Here is a 23,176-nt window from a genome sequence, read left to right as displayed (position 1 = left end):
CGCACACATAGTTAAAAACTAAACATATATATTATTATATTCCAGTGATGATAATTCGAACTAAGCATCGAATAGACAGGTTCATCGATTTTTCATACAAATTTTTTAAAAAAATGTTATTTTTATTCTTGATTTTATTTATGAACATTTTGGGCTGTTTATATTTTTAAAAATATTAATATCAATAACATTTCGATATTAAAAATATCATTATCGATATTAATATAATAGTCAGTAATAATATCGCTCAAAATTATATCATGGGAAAAATCTATCGACTTATTAATAATATTTCGACAACCCTATGCATATTATTTATATACAATTTTTGGTAATTGTTTAAATTGCTGCTCATTGGAAATTGTTTCTAGAACCGATGAAATTTAGGAAATGAAACAAGATTTGAAATGAATTCCAATAGGCAGATTTTTTTTCTTGATTTTCGATTTATTTCACTCTATTTAATTAGTTGAAAGTTATCGTTTAATCGATGTAGTTTTACAGAAGTGCTGAATTGCAAGGAAGCAGATTTTTATGAATTTCGATTAATTGCACTCGATTCATCGGCAAGCAAAAAATCGAATTAAATTAGTTAACATATATCGATATTTTGATGTACATTTACATTACTAGATATTCAAATTGGTATCAGAGTAAAGCTGAAAAACATCGATAATATATATCGATAGCATCGATTTTACTCCAGCTCTGTATCAAAGTTTCGGCTAGCCTAGCAAATGTGGAACCGCATTCTGGACATCGTCACAACGCTCCTTAAGATCCTCGGCATCGAGTTCCAAGCAGGCGCCCCATTCGATTAATGTGATGCGATGATCCTTGTTGGAATCGCACGACTCGAGGAACGGAGCAATGCAATGTTCCAGAGAGACCAGAGGAGCACGAATGGGAAACAGTTCGTGACGGGAGACGGAGCGATCGGTGTCCCCATCGAGATCACACCATTTCCATACGGCTGCGTTGGCCCAACGACGTGAATTGTTTGTTTCCGCCTCCAGTTCCATTTGCATGTAATGATCCGTCAGCTCATCCCGCTCCGCCAGATCCCGCATCACGTTGAAGAGCCAGTCGCGCATGCGGCGAGGGAAGTCCTTGAGATCCTCGCCATCGCAGACACGGGACTCGTGACACGCGCCATAGTAATCGATGTGCAGATGAGCATTAGTCGGATCAAGGCAACCAGGATCCTGAATAAACAAGCAAAGGTTAAAAAAACAGTTAAGAATAGCACACGTAAGTACCGCACAGTTATATCGATATTGAAAAAAGACATAACGTATGCCAAAAATTACCTATTGATAAAATATTATTTTATCAACAATCTTACATTGATATAAAGGTATTGGTATTTTTTAAAATATTCTTGTCGATATAAAAAGTATTCCTTTTACTTTCGACAAAAACTATCGATTTATATTATATCGATACTTACCGTTAAACAAATATCGCTAAGAATCATCGCTAAGATCAAAACCGTTACATACCTTGATGTCACACCAACAACGTTGCTGGTAGACGGCACAATCCGAAGGCCAAGTCTCGTTCTTGTTCGTGCAGACATGACGACGGGCATCGGACTCCTCGGGACACTCGGGAATGCAGACACACTCGGGTTTCTCCTTGTTCAGCTGACAAATGCGACCGGCACCACAGTGCATTGTCTCACAGGGATCGATCTCCACCACGGGGTTCAGTATGTTATGGTGCACATCCGCCAATTTTTGGGCCAATTCGTTCTCCCGATCCACATCTTGATTCTAGTTGTACAAGTTACTCAAAATATCACTTAATTAATTTAAAGATTACACACCTTGGCCTTCTCCTCGAGCAGACGCAAATATTCCTCATCGTTATCATCAAACTCGGCAATATCTTCCAAGTCAATATCTTCTAGGATATCCTCCAAATTAGTCTCCTCAGCGTGCACTTGAGATGACACGGCCAGGAGCCCCAAACAGAGCAGCAGCCAAATTGAACGCATCTTTCTACCAATTCTTCTCCACTGAAACTGTTCAAAATGAAAGATTTGCAAGTAAATTGCGTTATCTCTATAAACACCTATTTCCCGTATGCCCAAAAATCAAATACTTCAAAAACTTTCTTCTTCAGATCAAGAAGAATTATTTTTAATTCAATTATTTAACAACTTAAGAAATTTTTTTATCCTTTAACGATAATAATATTAAATTTGGAAAATCTTAAAGAAACTTCTCACGAAAAAGAATTTTTTTTAAATTGATTCAAGTTAAATCTACCTGTTTTAAGAATTTAGTTCAAATATCAACTTTTGTTTATAAACGTAAGGTATTTTTCGGCTAATTTGGAGAAATTTTAAAAGCTTATTTATTTATCTGCATTTTAAACAGTTTTTTCCGAAAAAAGCATAAAAACCTTTAAGTGAAAAGCGGGGTTTTATAAATTTTTTGAGAAGTTTCAGAATTTGCAAAAGAATATCTTTATTTAAAATTATAATCGAACGAATTGACATACTTTTGAAAGCTATTTTTTTTAGCGGTTTATATGTACTATGTTTGGCTCTATCTTTAAAAATTTGTGTCACGCTCTAATCTCTCTTAAAATTTGGTGAAGGTCAAAAGGGTAAGAGATTAACATTTGTCTTTCAAAGCAGACGCAGCTGACGATTTCTTCGCATTTCGCGCTCAATTTCTCAATTTCATCAATACCTTGAGACGGTACTGTACTGCACGTGTAACGGACCGTTCTTGTCATAACTGTAGCTGTAACTGTAATTGTAAGCAACCCCCATTTTTATTTACCACGCATTTCTCAGCATATCTCTGCATGTTTGCGTGTTGTATGCATATTTGTATGTGAAATCAACGTGTTCAAACGAGTTCAAAAGGTCATTTAACAGGATGTTGCAAGATTCAATGTAAACAATGCACAGTTATTGTTGCCATAGGCAAAACGATGCTGCCACAGTGTGTGGCAGAAATTAGAGTGAACCAAAAACATGGACAACACTCTGACAACTTGAAATCTTAAGACGCATCCTAAAAAAATTTATCGCTTAACTGAATTATACAAATAGCAGTGGAAATGCTCTAAAGAGAACTTATAGTAATTTGATAAGTGAAAAATTATTGTGGGTCATTATATCTATGTATATATATAACTCTTTGTCCTGATTCACTGACTGACTGATCATTGTAGAGACCAAACCGTAAGACCTAGGAAGCTTACATTTTCAGACAACGCACAGTGGGACAACCTCTGATTTTGCTGTTCGAAAATCATATCTTTTGAACCAATAAAGATATTTGATAAAAAACTTCTTAAGCTTTTAAATGAGTGTTTGCACAGCGTGAAGGGCCCACTGGCTGCTTTAGTGTTGTCGGTCAAATTTGAAAAACATTTTCAGTGCATATTTTAAGTGTAAAATTAAAAATACTTACCGTCGAAGAACTACAAGTTTATCTGTATAAAAATTCTACTGTACTTCTTCATTATAATATAGTAGTTAAATTTAATAATTAGTCCTATAGGTTTAATAAAACTAGTGAAATTATTGTTTTTTATTTATCTTAGTTATTATTTCTCTTTAGTTTTCTAATTTTTTGGGCTTTCTGTATAAAAATTATGTGTTATTATTATTGTTATCGACCTATACCTCATAAGAATATGCTTAAAACTTTTTTTTTGGCATACTTTTGCATTTGATTTGGGACCACACCAAAAACACATTTCAATCTACTTCATCTTGGGGCCTGTCGAACACATGTTCTTTAGTTTATAGCAGTTGAAATTTTGTTGATGATGCCATGACAAAATATCAAAGCTGCTGAAAACATTGCTATATATAAATAATATAGATGTAAAAAAAAAGTACATAATACAGTTTATATACAGCTGATTAAAACTTGACCTTAATGCTGGGGTACAACTAAAACTAAAACTATGGGCTAACATTTGGTTCCATTACAATCAGTACAAGTATAAAATCTATAGTATATTGCACAACTGAACGACTCTCAGTTATCACTTAAGCTTGGCCCGAGCTTATCTGTCGCCTGAGCTTCCGTTTTGGGACACTTAATCGCTATACTTCTGAATACAGTATCTAGGCAAATGCTCTGAAACTGGCACATTAATTCCTACCCATCATATAGTATGCCATGTATACACATTTGAGCACATACAGTTGGTCGAGAAAGTTTTTTGACAATACAAAAACGTACCTTTGTTTTTTTTTTTAAATTTTCATTTTTGGTAAAAACGTTGAAAACTAGTGATGTGAATTCATGTAAATCGCTTTCGCGAAAATCGAGTTGTTGATATTTCGATATATTTTTATATATATATACATACCTTAGCATTGCAACATATTTTATTTTTGAAAATTGTTTCAATAAAAAATTATTTTTATTTTTTTTTACGTTTTGAAGAACCATAGACAGGTTTGATAAAAATAATATGTAAAATAGCAAGCGAAATTGCATCAATTTTTGATTATGTTAAAATACTTTCTTGACTCACTGTATGTGCATCTTGGCATTGCAACAAGTTCCAGGAATATTTCAGTGGATGCTGCATGTTTATGAAACTCTCGCCTCATTTTCATTCTTGTTTTGTTGCGTTTCGTTTGCTGCAGTTTAATTATAACGAAAGCCCGACAAAGAATGACGTGATGCATCATATATAGATGCAGATATTTGTTATGACTGTGTTGGAGAGCGATTCTATATGTGTGTATCTCCATATTCATTGTAATCGAAAACTACACAGACCCAAAAATTATGCGTACTAAAAACATTTTTAAGGAATTTGAGATACGCAGTCACATATTAATAAAATCTACATCAAATAAACATTAAAATTTGGAACACGGTTCAAAATCTTAGGTAACTTGAAAACATTCCAAAATTAACAACTTTACTTTTAATTAATTAAAATTAAAATTCTTTTTCTTCAGTTTTAGCAGAAAAACTTTAATGATTTTCAAGAGATACCTTTTCTAATTTTAAAATCTGGAACTTATAGTCAAATTTGGAACTCGGTTAATAATCTTCAATAATTTTGAAGTAATTTAAAATTTAAAAAAATTTATTTTCAATTATTTTAAATTCCAGGAATTTTCTTTAGTTTGCGCAAAAGAACTTCAATGATTTTCGAGAGATACTTTTCCTATCTGTTACTTTTTTTTCCAAGTGTAGCATTAAATTATTAAGTATTTTTATGTACAATCATATTTCTAAATTTTAGTTAAATTAAACTCAAATATACACTTCAATACAAACCATTAGTTGTTTTAAAGCCTTCCAAAACTTACAAAACTTATTTTCTAATCTTTTGAATTTGAGTGTTGATTTAAATTTTAAATTCCAGGTATTTTCTTAAGTTTCCGCAGAAGAACTTCAATGGTTTTCAAGAGATACTATTTCTATCAGATTATTTTTTTTCGAGTGCAGCATTGAATTCGCGGAACTGCACTTTGATGATGATACTTCTGGTTCCCCATCTAACCTTGTAGCGTTCAAATGGACCGAGCATTAAATAACAATGTGACACTTTTGTTAGTTTGATTCGAAAGAATTTTTAAATTTGCACAACTTAATTGTCAATACGCATCTGAATTGAGTTCAATTAACTTTCAATTCGCGGATTATTGAACTTGATTTATGGGCTGATCAAGCAATTTTCTATAAACACTCGTATTTCCTCAACATATTTTGGTTTAACCCATAGAGCGGAACAGGTAGTCCATAAATTTATTTCGTTATAATACTCACAATAGAATTATTTTTATTTATTATCCCTGAATTACGATCCAAACGCGACGGCATCCGACAATTGACTGTTTGCTTGGGTTGAGAATTTTTCGGCGATTATACATAGGTCGGCATTGTCGGATCGGATCGGTTCGGATTGGGGATCGTTTCAACTTGTTGGCTTCAAACATGTTCGTTACAATAAAACTCACACAACATTTTCCATACTCAAATATAATAAGTCTTTATTGGTTCTCAATTAAAATAAAAATACATATAATAAAAATGAAATAAGTTGACATTTAAACTTACCTATAAAGTGGGAAGATTCAACAGCTTTGGGTCGTCTTTAGGTGCTCAAGAATGTGTTTTTGAAAAAGAAACAGTTTTACTTTTAAAAATACTGAATAATTTTATTTTTATTTAAAGAGAAAGATAAATTAAGCGTTACTTAAGCAGAGGCTTACATTTTAAATGAGCCTAAAATTAGGTAAATCACTTACCTGCAAGATATTGAGAGATATACAGTGCGTCCAGTAACTGTTTTGACAAATTTAAAAATTTTAAAAAATTCTTGTTGGATTAAAGCTTAAAAATAAACAAATTCTATTATGTATAACATTTTTTTTATAATTAAAAAAACAAGATTAATTTGTTGCACTTTGTCAAAACAGTTTCATGACAAACTGTATATAATTATAAGGCTATAAATTGTATCTACAACTGGATAGGCATACGATACGATTAACTAAACTGTTAACTAACTGGTAATTTAAGTAGTAGTACTTAGTATGCTTCCATAGTTCAACAAGACTTACTTAAATAGTCAGCTATTTTTAATGGGACAGCTCGCATAAATAAATATTTAGATACATAGTGTGGGTTTTAATTTATTTATTTATTTAAAAATAAATATATAGTTGAATATTTGCTTGTTTTCTCCATAAATTGCATTATTTTAATTAAAATGTAGTTGTATTATTAGCGCTAAATTAAGCTGCAAATATAGGGACGACGCTCTCTTAGTTATCCCTTTATACATAATTAATACAGTAATTAATGAATTAAGTAGTTTAAATACATATTTTTGTATACATAATTTAGTTATAAAAATCATTGTAAAGCCTTTGGCGTGCGCTACAAAAAACTTAAGCTTATAAATTTTGTATTATATAGTTTTTAGAAATTAATGCTAAACTTAGAGTTTCATGTCGTGGTTTATTTTTAACACAATAATAAATAAGAGTACTCGTACATTAGTTCTCAAATAAATAATTTCAGATCCTTAGTTCATTCATTTTCATTTACTTTTTTCTGTTCAATTTTATTAATGATTGCTCTACATACATGATCATCAAAATATGTACGATCGAGTTTTTTTAGTGAGTTTCAGTGAGGAGAAACCTTTTTGAGAGTAGAGTGTATATATATATATCTTCAGACTGTACATAAGTATATATATATTTATGTTTATAAAAAATTGACAATAATTTTGATATCAACTCCTTAACATACTATATTATTTGAATCCGTGCGTTGCTCACCAACATTTCCACTTGATTTGATTAAGTTATATATATTTTAGTGGACGTATCTTTTATTTTGGTATTACGCTCGACTTGATCCCAATTATGAGATAACGAGCATATTAAGGCGTCTAATAACTATGTAGTAGAGCTCTAAATACAAATAACTATAGCTTAATAAGCTCTGTCTAAAGCTGTGAAACATTGTCTTTTGTTGTATTGCAATCATTTTAGCATTAATTTGATTATTTTTTTGGTTTACAAAAATACAATTAGTGTTGTTGGTGAACCTCGCACTAGATTGTGTCTCCATTTGATTAAATATTATAATCTGAATTACATTTTAGCCAAACTTAATATTAAAATATATAAAGAGAGTGATAGAGAGCACTAAATTTGATGTAACTTTTAAGTTTACAATATATATTAGAAATATGTATTTAAATAAACCAAAAATATCTTACATTTTTCGAAAAGAAAAGCAAGTTAATCTCAAAATGAAATGAAAGATTTAAAAAAAATTTCTACAACTTGTAGTTGTATTCCAAAAGATTAATTCCTTTAAATATTATGTCTTATTATACGTGTAATTCATACATAGTTGGGTATCAATCATTCAATAAATAACATTAGAGCTTAAGTTATAAAAGTGTTTATAAAACTGTAGTTAGTTGTCTTAGATAAATAGTTATAGAGAGACAACGCTGTTAATATAGATCCTGTTTTTTTTGTTTAGTTTAAAATTTAAGTTTAGTTTACTAAGCGAGTGTGTGTGTGTCCTAGCTTACAGCAAGCCTATTTTTCGTAACAGTAACTTGTTTCTGTATCTTGTATCTTGAATTTGTATCTGAGCTCTTGTGTTGCACTTAAGGCACACACAAAAAGGCATCTAAATTAAAGAGAATTATAAAGATTAGTATACTTTGAAATTGCAGACATACTTAAACATGGTATTGAATATCGAATAAAGGCCAAAAATAAAAAAAACTAACAATAAAATTTAGCGAAACAAAAAAATTGGCAAATTAAACTAAGAAATATATATATTCAGAGCACAAAAATTAAGAAAAATCTATTTATATTAAAATTATTTCATAAAGTTGCTTTCTTTTTTAATTATATTCTGAAGTAGCAAGATCTTGCTAGATCTAGAGAATTTTTAATGAATAGTCCAAGAAAAAAATTTAAAAATTAATTAAAATATAGAAAAATATTTAATAAATATTCAGTACTTTTAAAAATAATTTTTAATAATACATATTTAATTTAGTCTTTTCCTAATTTTTGCATACCCAATTGTTTTGGCTAATTTGAATTTTGGAATAACATTATTCCTAAATTATTATTATTATTTAAGTAACACACTTCCTAGTTTTGGTTGCCAAATTATTTTTGTTACCAAATTTTATGATTCTTAGTATTTAATCGAAATTCGTTTTGGATATTCTTAAAAATAAATAGAGAGAGAGAGAGATACAGAGAAATGGAGGGGAATCATAAAAGTCAGTATTTGGTAGCTTAAACTTTGTTTTAATTGTACTAGAACATAAAACGTACCACAACAATGACAAATGGCGGGGAAATAGATACGGTTACGGATACAGATTAGAGGTGGTTGATAGCCTCTTCTTGCTATACTACTTACCCCTCCTCAAATTAACGACGATATTTGCTATTGGCGCTGGCTCCCGTGGCCACCGAGCCATTGGATACGTTTTTTGGCACTGGACCTGAGGTGGGTCCATTGCCACTTGGCGGCGGAGCGGCGGCATTGTACGGCGCATAACCAGGTGCAGGTGGCTGGGCGTTATCTAGAGGGAAGCAAGTGAAAGGCATCAATAATAAATAATTAAGAAAACAGTCGATCAGCTCGACTTTTGGATGCCCAGCACCCTTTTTTTGCAAATGTTCATTTGACATAACTTAATCTATACATATACAACTTTTTGTCCTGACTAAATCACTTACTAATCATTGCTAAGCCGATTAAGATAAAATTTTCAGAAACTATCCAAAAAAAAAACAAACACTCCTTGTGCCAAATTTAAGCTCTATAGCTTTTGCTACGCTCTTCATGTTCTTAAAATTCAATTCTAAATTTCTAATAAAAACGAGAAACATTGTTTTTGGTTGCTCTACATCTCTAAGATTTAGTTGCAGGTTTAACGGACAGACATCATCACAAATTATAAGCCTGTATATCAACTTCTGGGTACTGGGCTACAACTCCTTCACTTACGATAGCTGCTGGGCGGTGCAGCGGCATAGGGATTCATGCGATTGCCATTCATGTTGTTGTGTTTGGTGGGTCCACCACCGTAATTTTGTTGATATCCACTGCCAAAATTGGGTGGTAACGGCTGCTGCTGCTGTTGTTGTTGTTGTGGCGGTGGCGGTTGATGTGGCGGCGGTCCTTGTGTCAGTGGCATGGAACCGGGCACTGGTGGTGCCGCCGCTACAGGCATATTCCAATTAGCCACCGCTGGCGGCGGTGGACCACCGCGATGATGATTCACACCAGGTGGTACACACGGTGTGGGCGGTTGTATGGCCGGCGGACCGCCCCATTGATTGGCATGCCACTGTTGTGCACCTGGCGGTGGTGGCGGTGGTGCATTCCAGCCATTCTGTGCCGGTGGATAGGCATTCCAGGCATTCATCTGCGGTGGCGGCGGTTGTTGGTAATACGGTTGCATCGGAGGCGGTGGTCCCCAATAGTTGTAGTTGGGTGGCGGTGCGGACATCGGTGGTGGCGGTGGTTGATGCTGATACGGCGCCATCTGCTGTGGCGGCGGCACTGGAGGACGGTAACCGGGTGAGGGCATATTGGCCTTGGGCGGCGGTTGTTGTTGTTGGTGCTGCTGCTGTTGCATCTGCATCTTGTTGCCATTGGCAGCTGGACCCTGTGGCAGTCGATCCTTCTTCTCCAGATTGTAGATGGACTTCTTGACATCCACGAGCACGTATTTTATTGAGTGTTGACGCTGAACTGCAAAGGGAATCAGATTGTAATTATTAGATTCGTAGCGAAATGAGCGCGAAAAAAAACCCATACTAAAAAACAATTTAAGATTTGATTTAGACTTCTCGCTAAGTTCCGTAGTGTGTTAACATTATGCTCTTTTATCAACAACAGCGCAGTGCTGTTAACAAACGTTTTGGAAATTGAATTCAATCTTAGGAAAAATGTTAGATACATAGTGTTAGCTAACAGCGGATTAACGTTGCGGACAATGGCTTTTGTAATGTTTTCATTTTGCTGCGAGTGTAAATTGGTTGCGGAATACTTACGTATTGCCTTGTCCACCGCATCGTAGTCATCAAACTCAATAAAAGCGAATCCTCTGCGCTTTCCAGTGGTCTTATCGGTTAGCAACTTAACCGATACAACATTGCCAAATTGTAGAAAATATTCGCGTAAGCATTCCTCATCGTGATTGTCCTTCAGTCCACCCACAAATAACTTTTTCACCGAGATATTTGTTTCGCGGGTTTCACGTTCTGGGCGTGGCAATGCGCGCTTTGCCTCGACAGTTCTAGATAAAAGTTAGGTTGACACCAATTACATTTATGATAAACAAATATGAGTTTTATTTATTTATTCATTTGTACTTACTTGCCGTCGATGATATGAGGTCGGTTCTCTTGGGCCGTATCCACCATAGCGGACTTTGTATAGGTAATAAAACCAAAGCCACGCGATCTTTTAGTGGCCGCATCTCGCATCACAACAACATCCACAACTTTGCCCCACTGTGAGTAGAAGACTTTGAGGCCCTCCTCGGTAGTGTAGGGGGCCAATCCGCCAATGAACAGTTTACGTAAATGCTCCAACTCACAAATGTCCTGCAGTTACAAATTATTAGTGATGTGAGTTTAAACTTTGAATCACGGACGGTAAATGATTATTTTGGTTTTCTTGGAAATTGATTTAATCAACTTTATAGATCATCAAAATATTTTGACATTACTACAAATTACACAACAACTGTTGACAAATAATTATTTTAACAAAATACACATGCACATGTTAATTTTTTAATTTTAAAAATTACCTAAGCTCCAGCTATTTTATTTTGCAAAATAATATGTGTATTTTTTATTTTATAAAAACAATTGCTTGACCAACTGTATACAATAATGCGTGCATGTGTTTGTGTGTTAGGTTTTTCTTCTTTGGCAGTGTGAGTGCGCTGTGCGGCGTATCGTTGAATTTCAATTGCAACTTACATCTTCGTCTTTGATTTCGAATATTTCCGGTGTCGCTTCCTCAACAGAATCCTCCAATTTGATAACTTGAGTTGTGTTAGCCATGTTTGGCGCACGTTTCAATTTAATTTACAAAAGTAATGCAAAACTGCAGCTCGTATTAGACACGCACGCGAAGAAAAAATTTAGGGATACAATGGATCACAGGTTGCCACCCAGCAAAATTTTGCGATCTGGTTAGATTTTTACCTTAAATAAAAGGTATATTTCAAAAAAGGTACTTTGCAAAATTTTACTCTTGTTTTTAATTTTTCTTAATTTTGAAGTTAGTATTTTATAGTACGCAGAATTCTCTCAATTTTCCCTTTGGTTGACTAACTTTAAACATTCATTAAAATCAACACTTTTTCCTGAAATGAAATAGATCCAAAATGAGGGAAAATCTCTTAGCCGGTGCATTTTTTAATTACAATGCCTTTACCAATATACTTATGGAGCTCGTTAAGGGGGAATGATATGTACACGAAAGAATTGAAAGCTTGGAAATAACGCTTAGGCTTTGAAGGAACGGTTTCGGCGAATTAGAAGGAGGCTAACAAATGCTTTAATGAATGCAAACGCCATAATTAAAAGCATCTTCGTTTTGCTTAATTTCATCATTGCTAGAAATGGCGCCAACCTCCTACAAGAGGGAGTTCCCGCATAGGTTCTTACCAGTGTCAGGAAACAGCAATGCTTAGATTTCACTGAGGGAGATCGCAAGAGTATTTATTACTGACTTGTAACTCTTGTGACTCTTCTTCTATCCACAGGTTTCATATGGGAAAATTCTGCCACCATCGAAATTATGCGATATCATCAATGATGCGGCTAGTATAAGTTGGGTATAATTGTAAACTTTAAATTTCCTTTAAAAATCCATATTTATTGCCTAAATATTACAAAATTCAATATTTAGATACTGGAACTAATGACTGCGAATTGTGTCATTTCGTTCCCAAATACTGCAGATATCGATAAGATGATTGCAATCGATACATTTTAAGAATACACTTTTTTGGTACTCCTGGCTTGTTATTGTTGCGCAAACTATGTATTCTTCTCGAAATAAGTCATAAAAATTCACATTTCGGCCAAATAAATAATAAAAGGTGCTACAGCTGCAAAAACAGCAAATGCAGTTATAACAGGTAGGTTGAATAATTGCATTGAAGTAAACTGTGGCTACAGTTGTTATGAATGCTTGTGCAGTCAGCGCTGTCCGTTTTGGCGCATTTAAATCTAAATGCCGTGCAGAAAAAGACAAAGCTCGTTAAAATTTTTTTTTGGGAATTTGCATTAGCGTCTTATTGCAAATCAACAAAAACAAAAATTAATTTAATTACATTACTCATAGTTGCATATTTCTCAAGGCAGTTTCTTTTTTTTTTTGTAATTAACGATTTTTAATTGTTAAATAAATACCTTATGTATTGTAATATTTTTTTTATAATGTTTGCGAAAATTGGATTTCATGCAAAGGTATCAGGTGCATTTTGGATATTCCTAAAAAAACAGATTCAGATTAGATTCGAATTTGATTTCGCCAACCAGCTGTACAAAATGTGCACTGTGGCCAGAAAAAATAAGCGAAACCTGGTCACACATTAATTAAAAATTCAATTTTTTAGATAAATATCATATTTTTTATTTTATTTAAAATGATGAATTTTATGTGTGCAAGTTACATGTGTCATTGAATAAATTATTCCGCATTTAATTTTTAGACTGAAAAAAGTAAAGAAACGGCAATTTTAATCGAATTTATATTTTATTGTTGGTGTTTCGCTTAACATAAAAATATTTGATATTTAATTTGTTTACAAAATAATTGTTTTTGATTTTATTATGTATTTATTTTATTTTTTAAGAGTTTCGCTTAACATAAAAATAATAAATATTTAATTTTAAGTATAATAATTTAAAGCTCTATGAAAGTTGTTAAATGCTGAAACGCTAGCATGTATTAATAAGCGTCGGCGGTGGCAGAAAGGGGCGGCAATGTTGCTCCTGTTCCCGTTCCCGTTTCCGCTGTTCGGGATGCACCTCCTGTGGGTGGTTGAGGTGATGGTTGAGATGCTGCTGCTGTTGTTGCTCCTCCATGTCAGCATAATTGATGTCCTTAACCAAGGCTGGCGTTGGCAACAAAGCCGGCAAACCCGCTGACGTTCCATAGTAGCCCACGCCCAATCCGACGCCTATAGTCCCGGTAGTACCTAGTAATCCAGGGTTGCTGACCGGGGCTGCAGGTGACGTCGCGTAACTCGTTTGTCCCATAATAGTGCTCATAAAACCATTGGCCACGACAAAGTTCCTGCAAATTGATTATATCGTGCATTACATCAAAAAATGAGCCAAGTTTTTGAATGAACCCATTACAAAACCCTCTTTCTACCCCCTAACCCCTACTTGGTAGCTATCTAATTGGGTTTGTGTGCGCGTAAATGTCGTAAAATTAATTTCGTGTTAATTTTATGTGAGTACATCAATTAAATTTGTGACATTCTTTGAATTACTTCCGTGGCAAATTTTGGAACAGGCACAACACCAAGCTGGGGGTTGTTCCTTTCTTATATACCCTGTACTTAAAAGACCAAAATTTTTTTTTGGAATTTCTTGTTTTTGATCTTAAAGTTGCCTTATATAAATGCTAAAACTATTAAGTCGAATAGTCTTGATTTTAAAACTCTGAAGATCTCAGACCCTAAAAGAGCTAGAGCTACCAAAAGTGGCAGAAAATAGCATAGCAATAGGATAATAAACTTGACAGTAAATTAAGATACAATCTTAATTTTTCACAGGATTTCTAGTAGTTGGATGCTCTGACTACACGTACAATAATATCCAATGCTCCGAGCTTTCGGTAAAATCTGAATTTTCGAAATTGTGAACGAAATTCTTGATTAAATTACTATTTTTTTTCGTTTATCGAAATTGTAAATGAATTTCGTTACTTGAAATAAATATTTTATGCTTTCTTGAATCGGCCAATTTATTCGCTTATAGTCTTAATTTAACAATTATATCCGGAACATATACTTTCAAAAACACATGCTACAATGAACTAGAATTTTGGTATAAATTTTTTGCCCAAGTTGACACTTACCTGTAGTGCTGATCAATTTGTGCCTTTTCAATGCGCTTGTCCTTTGCACGACGATTCTGAAACCAAATTTTGATTTGTGTCTCCGTCAAGCGCAATGTCTCCGCCAGCTCAAAGCGGCGACTCCTCGAGATGTATTCATTGCGATGGAACTCGACCTCCAGTCGCAGAGTTTGCTCCGTGCTAAATGTGGTGCGTTGTCGCCTCTGTCGTCCCTCCTTGCGCCGTCGACGAGCCACTGAAATTAAAAATCAAATTGTCTCAGTTATTTTGTGCCGAAATTTCAACCGCCTAGGTCCGTCAGTCAGCACAAATAGTTTTATATTAATACCAATAGACAACAATAGCAAAACATGACAATGGAAATGTCGGAGCGAAATTAATCTTACATTAATAAACCATCAAATTGAGTCCTCAAAAACGAATACGTCGTTATCATATCAGTTGCGTGCAAGCAAGTTAAACAAATAATTAACCAGTCTAACGCTCCCGCTTCTCCCTTTCCCAGTGTTTTCCTTTTTTCTTTTCTCTAGAAGCGTTTTTTTCTGTTCGCGTTTATAGCGCACATTAAACTGCATTTTACACGTGTTTATCAACTGCCCATTATCATTCCCTTACCTTACCTTTCCCTTCCCACATGCTCGCATCCTCCCCCTTTTGGGCTCAATCTGAGCCGGGAAACTTCCAACAATGCCAACAGCTGTCTGCCATCCTCCCATTGACATTGTTATTGTGGTTCTTTTGCTCATCATAATTATACACTACCCTTAAGGGTGTTATAAACTTGCCAAGCTATTTCAAACTGTTACAACAAACAAAAAATTGTTTATTAACTTATTGGATTTTAAAATTTTAAACTGCACGATAAATTTGTCTTAGCTATGTTGTGCCAAAATTTCATCCTCCTAGGTCTTACCGTTTGGGCTGCACAAATATTAGTCAGTCAGTCAGGACAAACAGTTTTTTATATAAATAGGCCTGTTCTGGTTTTCACTTTCGGCAAGATTTATCGGAAGTGAAAATCTTTAGCCTGTTAATTTTTCATTCTCTTAATATTTTGCGTGCTGAACTCACTTTGAGTTGGTGAATTTAAGTCCAATAAAGCTTTAAAATGTTAAGCCTAAATGCAACGTAAAAAAATTTATATTTTGAAATTCTTTAGATAGATTAAATAAAATTAATTAAATTTAACACATTGTAAAAATAATATTCCTTGATATTAGGGTATACAGTTGTCGTTATGTTAAGAATAGTTATGTTTTCTTGTTTGCATTTGATTGTGACGTCAATGTTAGCCAAGCGAACATTATGCTTGAGCCACGCCTATTGTAATTGTTTGTTTCCCTCATGCTGATTACCGCCTAATTGTTGTTTTTCCCATTCTGCCTCTTGAAAGTGGAAAATTTGTAAAGTTTTTCACTTTGTTGTGGGTACGAAAAAGAGAGAGGACGGACTAATCTCTGGTTTGCGCCTGATTACCCTTTGCCTGACTAACTCCCAACTTTAAGCTCTGCTTTGGCTTACAATGCACATAAGTAAATGTTCTGCTTCTTTCCTTTTTTTTTAAATCACGTGTGAAATTCGATATGACAAGTGTTGTTGTTTTGGGTACTGAACGCAAGTGTCTCTGTCTCCTTCTCTCTGTGTTTTTTAGGTTTCCTGTTTGAGCTCAATTACAATGTTCATTTTTTTTGAGCAGCGCACTTTAAAGTGATATATTTATTACCACTGTACAAGGCTGTATATATTTAACCACTGTGCATTCTAGATTTTTGAAAACCCTTCACGAGCGACCTTTAAGCGTTAATACCGCAAGTAAATGCGAGTTTTTACAGCTGAATGCATTTTAATATATTCTAAATATCTGTTATTTTTTTCTTAACTCCGTTTCTCTCTTTCTCATTCTGTTTCTCCTTCGTTGCTTTCTTATTACGCTTTTGCTTCTGCTTCGACTGCGTCTTTCATATTTTTTCTTCAATGATTTACTGCCAACTTCAATGATATTTAATAGCTTTTTTTCGAGCTGAGCTTTTTTTTAAGTTCCTGCGGAACTAATTTTTTTAATTTTCACCTGCACCTGCATTTGTGTCGGCGTGTGAAAGTGTTGACACTTTTTTTTACTGTTTAATTGACAAATTTTGAATCAATACAGTTCGAAGTTCAATGCCTGCTTCCCTGTGCTTCCGCTGCCTCAAAATGGGTTGCTCTAGAACACGATTAACAGCAGCTTTTCCAGCCAGGCATTTGGCGGACAAAAAGGAACCAGAACCAGATATAAAGGTGAGTTCAGGGAGCTTTATAAAGCTTTTACTGTCATTATATTACTCAAAATAAAAAAGCTTTGGCGAGCTTTTTTAACAGATGAACTTTAAGGAGTTTTTACCATACTGACAATAATTTAAAGATTTATTAAAAGCTTTTCGGTGATTTTAAGAGTGTTTAGTTGTGTTAAAGTGCTTTCAGTGTATTTTCTTATAGCTATGATCAAGGCTTTAAAGAAATTTCAATAAAGGCATTTTATGTGATTTTCTGTGTATAAAAAACGCTAATAAATTTTTAAAAATAATTTTAATCTGAATTTAAATGGCTTTAACTATTCAAGGAACGTTTTAGAAATCTTTATAACACTTAAAGATATGCTTTTGTCACAGATTCCTCCGGAACCCACCACCTGTTGTATGTCTGGATGCGCCAACTGTGTCTGGGTCAAATACGCCGAGACTCTGGCTAAAATACTGGGTGATAATGACGAAAAAGCACGTGAAATCGTGCTATCCAAGATTACGGATTCTAATTTAAAAATGTTCTTGAGCGTCGAACTGCGAAACTTGAAGTTAATCCGAGAACAAAAAGCAGCAGCAGCAGCAAAAGAAAAACTAAAGGAAGCACCGAAATAGTTCAAATTCTAGCACAAAATTTTAAGTTAATAGTTGATATATAATTCAGATCGAATTAAATCTGAGTATTTCATCTAACTGATAATTTATTTCATATTACGTTCGTTCATTATTTATAGAAACTAAGGTTTCTCATGTTAAGCTATTACAAATTTATGTAAATTATAGCTACTATACGTGTATGATAACGTATCCTCATAAGATCTTGATGATTAAAAAAACATTAAAATTGCAACTCAGAGTACATTAACTACAAAATAAGTTATTCGGATAAAATATTGTATATACTGATTGTTCAAATTAAGAAATTTATTTTTAAAGAAAGTTCTTTAAATAAAGCTTAAATTGTCATTACTTTCAGGGATATTTATACATAAAAATATGTTACAAATATAATGTTTTTAAAATCAAAAAATAAATATGTCTTTTAACTAATTGCGAAATGATAATTAAAATTGTTTTATATAATTTTTATTATATTTGAAGATTTTATTTAGAAACTTTATAGGAAAAAAGGCACACATGGATTGGAATTTTAGCTATAAAATATATTTGTAAAATGTGTATTTAGGTTAAAATTTAAAATGGACAATAGGGTTTTCGAAAATATAGATTTAGGGTAGGAATTTAGAAAATACTCACAGAATGCCGAAAATCCGGCAGTAATGTGGGGATCCGTAGAAAAAGCCGGAAATGGCAAAGCCGTCGGAGAAGTTGCGGAATTTGAAAGAGCCCTATAGGTGGTATACTCCGCCGGAGGTGCATGCAATTCGTATGCCGGACAACTCATGAGGGAGACGCGTTCATCACTTATGGAAATATCCGGCGAGGATACGCTGCCTCCGTCACTTTGATAAGGAGTCGAGACGCCATGAGTGCAGACATCGATGTCACCGTCGTTATCGCTCGTCGTTTTACGCGTTTCGAGATGACCGTAAAGACGCTCAAAGAATTGGCGCGGAGAAGAAGGACGCTGCGGAGTTATGATTACGGTTTGTTTAGCTGCCGGAGATTTCTTAATATCTTCCACATGTTGATGTGGCGGAGTTTGGTTTTGATGCAACATTTTAAGCACTCGATTTTAATCGTTAATTATTATTTATCTATGATAATAAGCGACTGAACTAATCAGCTCAATAATCCTGAAGCGACTGAACTTAACGTTACTTCCGAAGTCGACGTCGATGTTGTCCAAAAGGACGAAATTGGTCAAGCAGCGGCACCTTCATCATTTTCTGGCATATTACAATTCAACAAGGCGCTTTAAATTGTGGTTAATAAAAAAAAGGAGCCTTGTCCTCATTGGCTGACAGGTTTTTTGTGCAACCCCTTGTTCATTTCCGCTTTTGAGTGTCCGTTGAGGGTAGCAAACAGAATAAGCACCGCCCCTTATATGTCATTTCAACATAGTAGCTAGCTTTTAATGTAAATCGCATTATTCTTTCAAGCAGTTTGTTATGCAACTCAAACCAAGTTGCCGCGAAATATTCAAATACATCCATCGACCGGTAACTAATCGATCAAATAATTTTTGACCGTTGACTATAGCCAAGTTTAAAACTATTAATAATATGAAATGTCTCAGAATCAAATTTAAAGTGTTGTTTTTTACTAATTACTATATAGGGAGTTTATTAAAAGTGAAAACTTGAGATTTAAAATTTTGAATTTTCGAAAATTCAAAGGGGGGACCCTTAGCATTGAAATCGAGATCCAGAGGGCAATAATTTTTTTTATGAAATACATCAAATTTGAATGCAGAATAAATTTAAAGACCAAACCATGATCAAAATGACATTCCGTTTGAAAATCGGTTCAGTTTTAATAAAGTTATCGAAGTTTGAAGTTGGTCAGACTTTGAATCAAGCAACTTTACAAGTCAAAATTTTCATCCGATTTGACATGATTTTTTACAGAAATTTGAAACGTCTCAGAATCAAATTTAAAGTGTTGTTTTATACTAATTACTATACAGGGAGTTTATTAAAAGTGAAAACTTGAGATTTAAAATTTTGAATTTTCGAAAATTCAAAGGGGGGACCCTTAGCATTGAAATCGAGATCCAGAGGGCAATAATTTTTTTTACGAAATACATCAAGTTTGAATGCAGAATGAATAAAGGAATCAAACCATGATCAAAATGACATTCCGTTCGACAATCGGTCCAGTTTTAATAAAGTTATGGAAGTCAGACTTTGAATCAAGCAACTTTACAAGTCAAAATTTTTGCCAGATTTGACATGATTTTTGACAGAAATATGAAATGTCTCAGAATCAAATTTAAAGTGTTGTTTTATACTAATTACTATATAGGGAGTTTATTAAAAGTGAAAACTTGAGATTTAAAATTTTGAATTTTCGAAAATTCAAAGGGGACCCTAGCATTGAAATCGAGATCCAGAGGGCAATAATTTTTTTGAAATACATCAAGTTTGAATGCAGAATGAATAAAGGAATCAAACCATGATCAAAATGACATTCCGTTCGACAATCGGTTCAGTTTTAATAAAGTTATGGAAGTCAGACTTTGAATCAAGCAACTTTACAAGTCAAAATTTTTGTCAGATTTGACATGATTTTTGACAGAAATATGAAATGTCTCAGAATCAAATTTAAAGTGTTGTTTTATACTAATTACTATATAGGGAGTTTATTAAAAGTGAAAACTTGAGATTTAAAATTTTGAATTTTCGAAAATTCAAAGGGGGAACCCTTAGCATTGAAATCGAGATCCAGAGGGCAATAATTTTTTTTTATGAAATACATCAAATTTGAATGCAGAATAAATTTAGAGACCAAACCATGATCAAAATGACATTCCGTTCGACAATCGGTTCAGTTTTAATAAAGTTATGGAAGTTTGAAGTTGGTCAGACTTTGAATCAAGCAACTTTACAAGTCAAAATTTTTGTCAGATTTGACATGATTTTTGACAGAAATATGAAATGTCTCAGAATCAAATTTAAAGTGTTGTTTTATACTAATTACTATATAGGGAGTTTATTAAAAGTGAAAACTTGAGATTTAAAATTTTGAATTTTCGAAAATTCAAAGGGGGGACCCTTAGCATTGAAATCGAGATCCAGAGGGCAATAATTTTTTTTATGAAATACATCAAATTTGAATGCAGCATAAATTTAGAGACCAAACCATGATCAAAATGACATTCCGTTTGAAAATCGGTTCAGTTTTAATAAAGTTATCGAAGTTTGAAGTTGGTCAGACTTTGAATCAAGCAACTTTACAAGTCAAAATTTTTGTCAGATTTGACATGATTTTTGACAGAAATATGAAATGTCTCAGAATCAAATTTAAAGTGTTGTTTTATACTAATTACTATATAGGGAGTTTATTAAAAGTGAAAACTTGAGATTTAAAATTTTGAATTTTCGAAAATTCAAAGGGGGGACCCTTAGCATTGAAATCGAGATCCAGAGGGCAATAATTTTTTTTATGAAATACATCAAATTTGAATGCAGAATAAATTTAGAGACCAAACCATGATCAAAATGACATTCCGTTTGAAAATCGGTTCAGTTTTAACAAAGTTATCGAAGTTTGAAGTTGGTCAGACTTTGAATCAAGCAACTTTACAAGTCAAAATTTTTGTCAGATTTGACATGATTTTTGACAGAAATATGAAATGTCTCAGAATCAAATTTAAACTGTTGTTTTATACTAATTACTATATAGGGAGTTTATTAAAAGTGAAAACTTGAGATTTAAAATTTTGAATTTTCGAAAATTCAAAGGGGGGACCCTTAGCATTGAAATCGAGATCCAGAGGGCAATAATTTTTTTTATGAAATACATCAAATTTGAATGCAGAATAAATTTAGAGACCAAACCATGATCAAAATGACATTCCGTTCGACAATCGGTTCAGTTTTAATAAAGTTATGGAAGTTTGAAGTTGGTCAGACTTTGAATCAAGCAACTTTACAAGTCAAAATTTTTGTCAGATTTGACATGATTTTTGACAGAAATATGAAATGTCTCAGAATCAAATTTAAAGTGTTGTTTTATACTGATTACTATATAGGGAGTTTATTAAAAGTGAAAACCTGAGATTTAAAATTTTGAATTTTCGAAAATTCAAAGGGGGGACCCTTAGCATTGAAATCGAGATCCAGAGGGCAGTAATTTTTTTTATGAAATACATCAAATTTGAATGCAGAATAAATTTAGAGACCAAACCATGATCAAAATGACATTCCGTTTGAAAATCGGTTCAGTTTTAATAAAGTTATCGAAGTTTGAAGTTGGTCAGACTTTGAATCAAGCAACTTTACAAGTCAAAATTTTTGTCAGATTTGACATGATTTTTGACAGAAATATGAAATGTCTCAGAATCAAATTTAAACTGTTGTTTTATACTAATTACTATATAGGGAGTTTATTAAAAGTGAAAACTTGAGATTTAAAATTTTGAATTTTCGAAAATTCAAAGGGGACCCTTAGCATTGAAATCGAGATCCAGAGGGCAATAATTTTTTTATGAAATACATCAAATTTGAATGCAGCATAAATTTAGAGACCAAACCATGATCAAAATGACATTCCGTTCGACAATCGGTTCAGTTTTGATAAAGTTATGGAAGTTTGAAGTTGGTCAGACTTTGAATCAAGCAACTTTACAAGTCAAAATTTTGTCAGATTTGACATGATTTTTGACAGAAATATGAAATGTCTCAGAATCAAATTTAAAGTGTTGTTTTATACTAATTACTATATAGGAGTTTATTAAAAGTGAAAACTTGAGATTTAAAATTTTGAATTTTCGAAAATTCAAAGGGGGGACCCTTAGCATTGAAATCGAGATCCAGAGGGCAATAATTTTTTTTATGAAATACATCAAATTTGAATGCAGAATAAATTTAGAGACCAAACCATGATCAAAATGACATTCCGTTTGAAAATCGGTTCAGTTTTAATAAAGTTATCGAAGTTTGAAGTTGGTCAGACTTTGAATCAAGCAACTTTACAAGTCAAAATTTTTGTCAGATTTGACATGATTTTTTGACAGAAATATGAAATGTCTCAGAATCAAATTTAAACTGTTGTTTTATACTAATTACTATATAGGAGTTTATTAAAAGTGAAAACTTGAGATTTAAAATTTTGAATTTTCGAAAATTCAAAGGGGGACCCTTAGCATTGAAATCGAGATCCAGAGGGCAATAATTTTTTTTATGAAATACATCAAATTTGAATGCAGCATAAATTTAGAGACCAAACCATGATCAAAATGACATTCCGTTCGACAATCGGTTCAGTTTTGATAAAGTTATGGAAGTTTGAAGTTGGTCAGACTTTGAATCAAGCAACTTTACAAGTCAAAATTTTTGTCAGATTTGACATGATTTTTGACAGAAATATGAAATGTCTCAGAATCAAATTTAAAGTGTTGTTTTATACTAATTACTATATAGGGAGTTTATTAAAAGTGAAAACTTGAGATTTAAAATTTTGAATTTTCGAAAATTCAAAGGGGGGACCCTTAGCATTGAAATCGAGATCCAGAGGGCAATAATTTTTTTTTATGAAATACATCAAATTTGAATGCAGAATAAATTTAGAGACCAAACCATGATCAAAATGACATTCCGTTTGAAAATCGGTTCAGTTTTAACAAAGTTATCGAAGTTTGAAGTT

The 23,176-nt window shown here is 33.2% G+C and overlaps 4 protein-coding genes across 5 annotated transcripts; 1 reads left to right on the top strand and 3 right to left on the bottom strand.

Moving 5' to 3' along the window:
* Positions 1-401: 401 nt before the first annotated feature.
* On the bottom strand, positions 402-5,833 carry LOC117791604 (SPARC). Its single transcript, XM_034631395.1, has 4 exons — positions 5,769-5,833; positions 1,829-2,026; positions 1,503-1,775; positions 402-1,205 (listed from the first exon to the last, which is right to left on the bottom strand). The coding sequence occupies exons 1-4, from the start codon at positions 5,820-5,822 to the stop codon at positions 726-728; spliced, it is 1,005 nt and encodes a 334-aa protein (XP_034487286.1). The 5' UTR covers positions 5,823-5,833; the 3' UTR covers positions 402-725.
* An 849-nt stretch (positions 5,834-6,682) lies between these two features.
* On the bottom strand, positions 6,683-11,693 carry LOC117791603 (ribonucleoprotein RB97D). 2 transcript variants are annotated; one of them, XM_034631394.1, is made up of 6 exons: positions 11,504-11,693; positions 10,890-11,119; positions 10,565-10,809; positions 9,513-10,262; positions 8,919-9,084; positions 6,683-8,162 (listed from the first exon to the last, which is right to left on the bottom strand). In XM_034631394.1, exons 1-5 carry the CDS (start codon positions 11,585-11,587, stop codon positions 8,930-8,932), a joined length of 1,464 nt encoding a protein of 487 aa, XP_034487285.1. In that variant the 5' UTR covers positions 11,588-11,693; the 3' UTR covers positions 6,683-8,162; positions 8,919-8,929. The 2 variants fall into 2 exon arrangements, with proteins under 2 accessions (XP_034487285.1, XP_034487284.1); XM_034631393.1 differs by lacking the exon at positions 6,683-8,162 and having other exon boundaries at positions 8,783-9,084.
* Positions 11,694-12,552: 859 nt separating this feature from the next.
* Positions 12,553-17,695, top strand: LOC117790371 (oxidoreductase-like domain-containing protein 1). The gene is made up of 3 exons (XM_034629807.1): positions 12,553-12,672; positions 16,777-16,904; positions 17,276-17,695. Exons 2-3 carry the CDS (start codon positions 16,788-16,790, stop codon positions 17,519-17,521), a joined length of 363 nt encoding a protein of 120 aa, XP_034485698.1. The 5' UTR covers positions 12,553-12,672; positions 16,777-16,787; the 3' UTR covers positions 17,522-17,695.
* On the bottom strand, positions 13,454-18,587 carry LOC117789546 (homeobox protein rough). The gene is made up of 3 exons (XM_034628577.1): positions 18,164-18,587; positions 14,628-14,862; positions 13,454-13,835 (listed from the first exon to the last, which is right to left on the bottom strand). Exons 1-3 carry the CDS (start codon positions 18,585-18,587, stop codon positions 13,478-13,480), a joined length of 1,017 nt encoding a protein of 338 aa, XP_034484468.1. The 3' UTR covers positions 13,454-13,477.
* Positions 18,588-23,176: the final 4,589 nt, after the last annotated feature.

The sequence above is a fragment of the Drosophila innubila genome, assembly GCF_004354385.1.
Source record: "Drosophila innubila isolate TH190305 chromosome 3R unlocalized genomic scaffold, UK_Dinn_1.0 2_E_3R, whole genome shotgun sequence".
In the NCBI taxonomy this organism is placed as follows: Eukaryota; Metazoa; Arthropoda; class Insecta; order Diptera; family Drosophilidae; genus Drosophila; species Drosophila innubila.
Note: the sequence above shows the minus strand (reverse complement) of the source record. Positions and strands in the feature narration are given on the sequence as shown.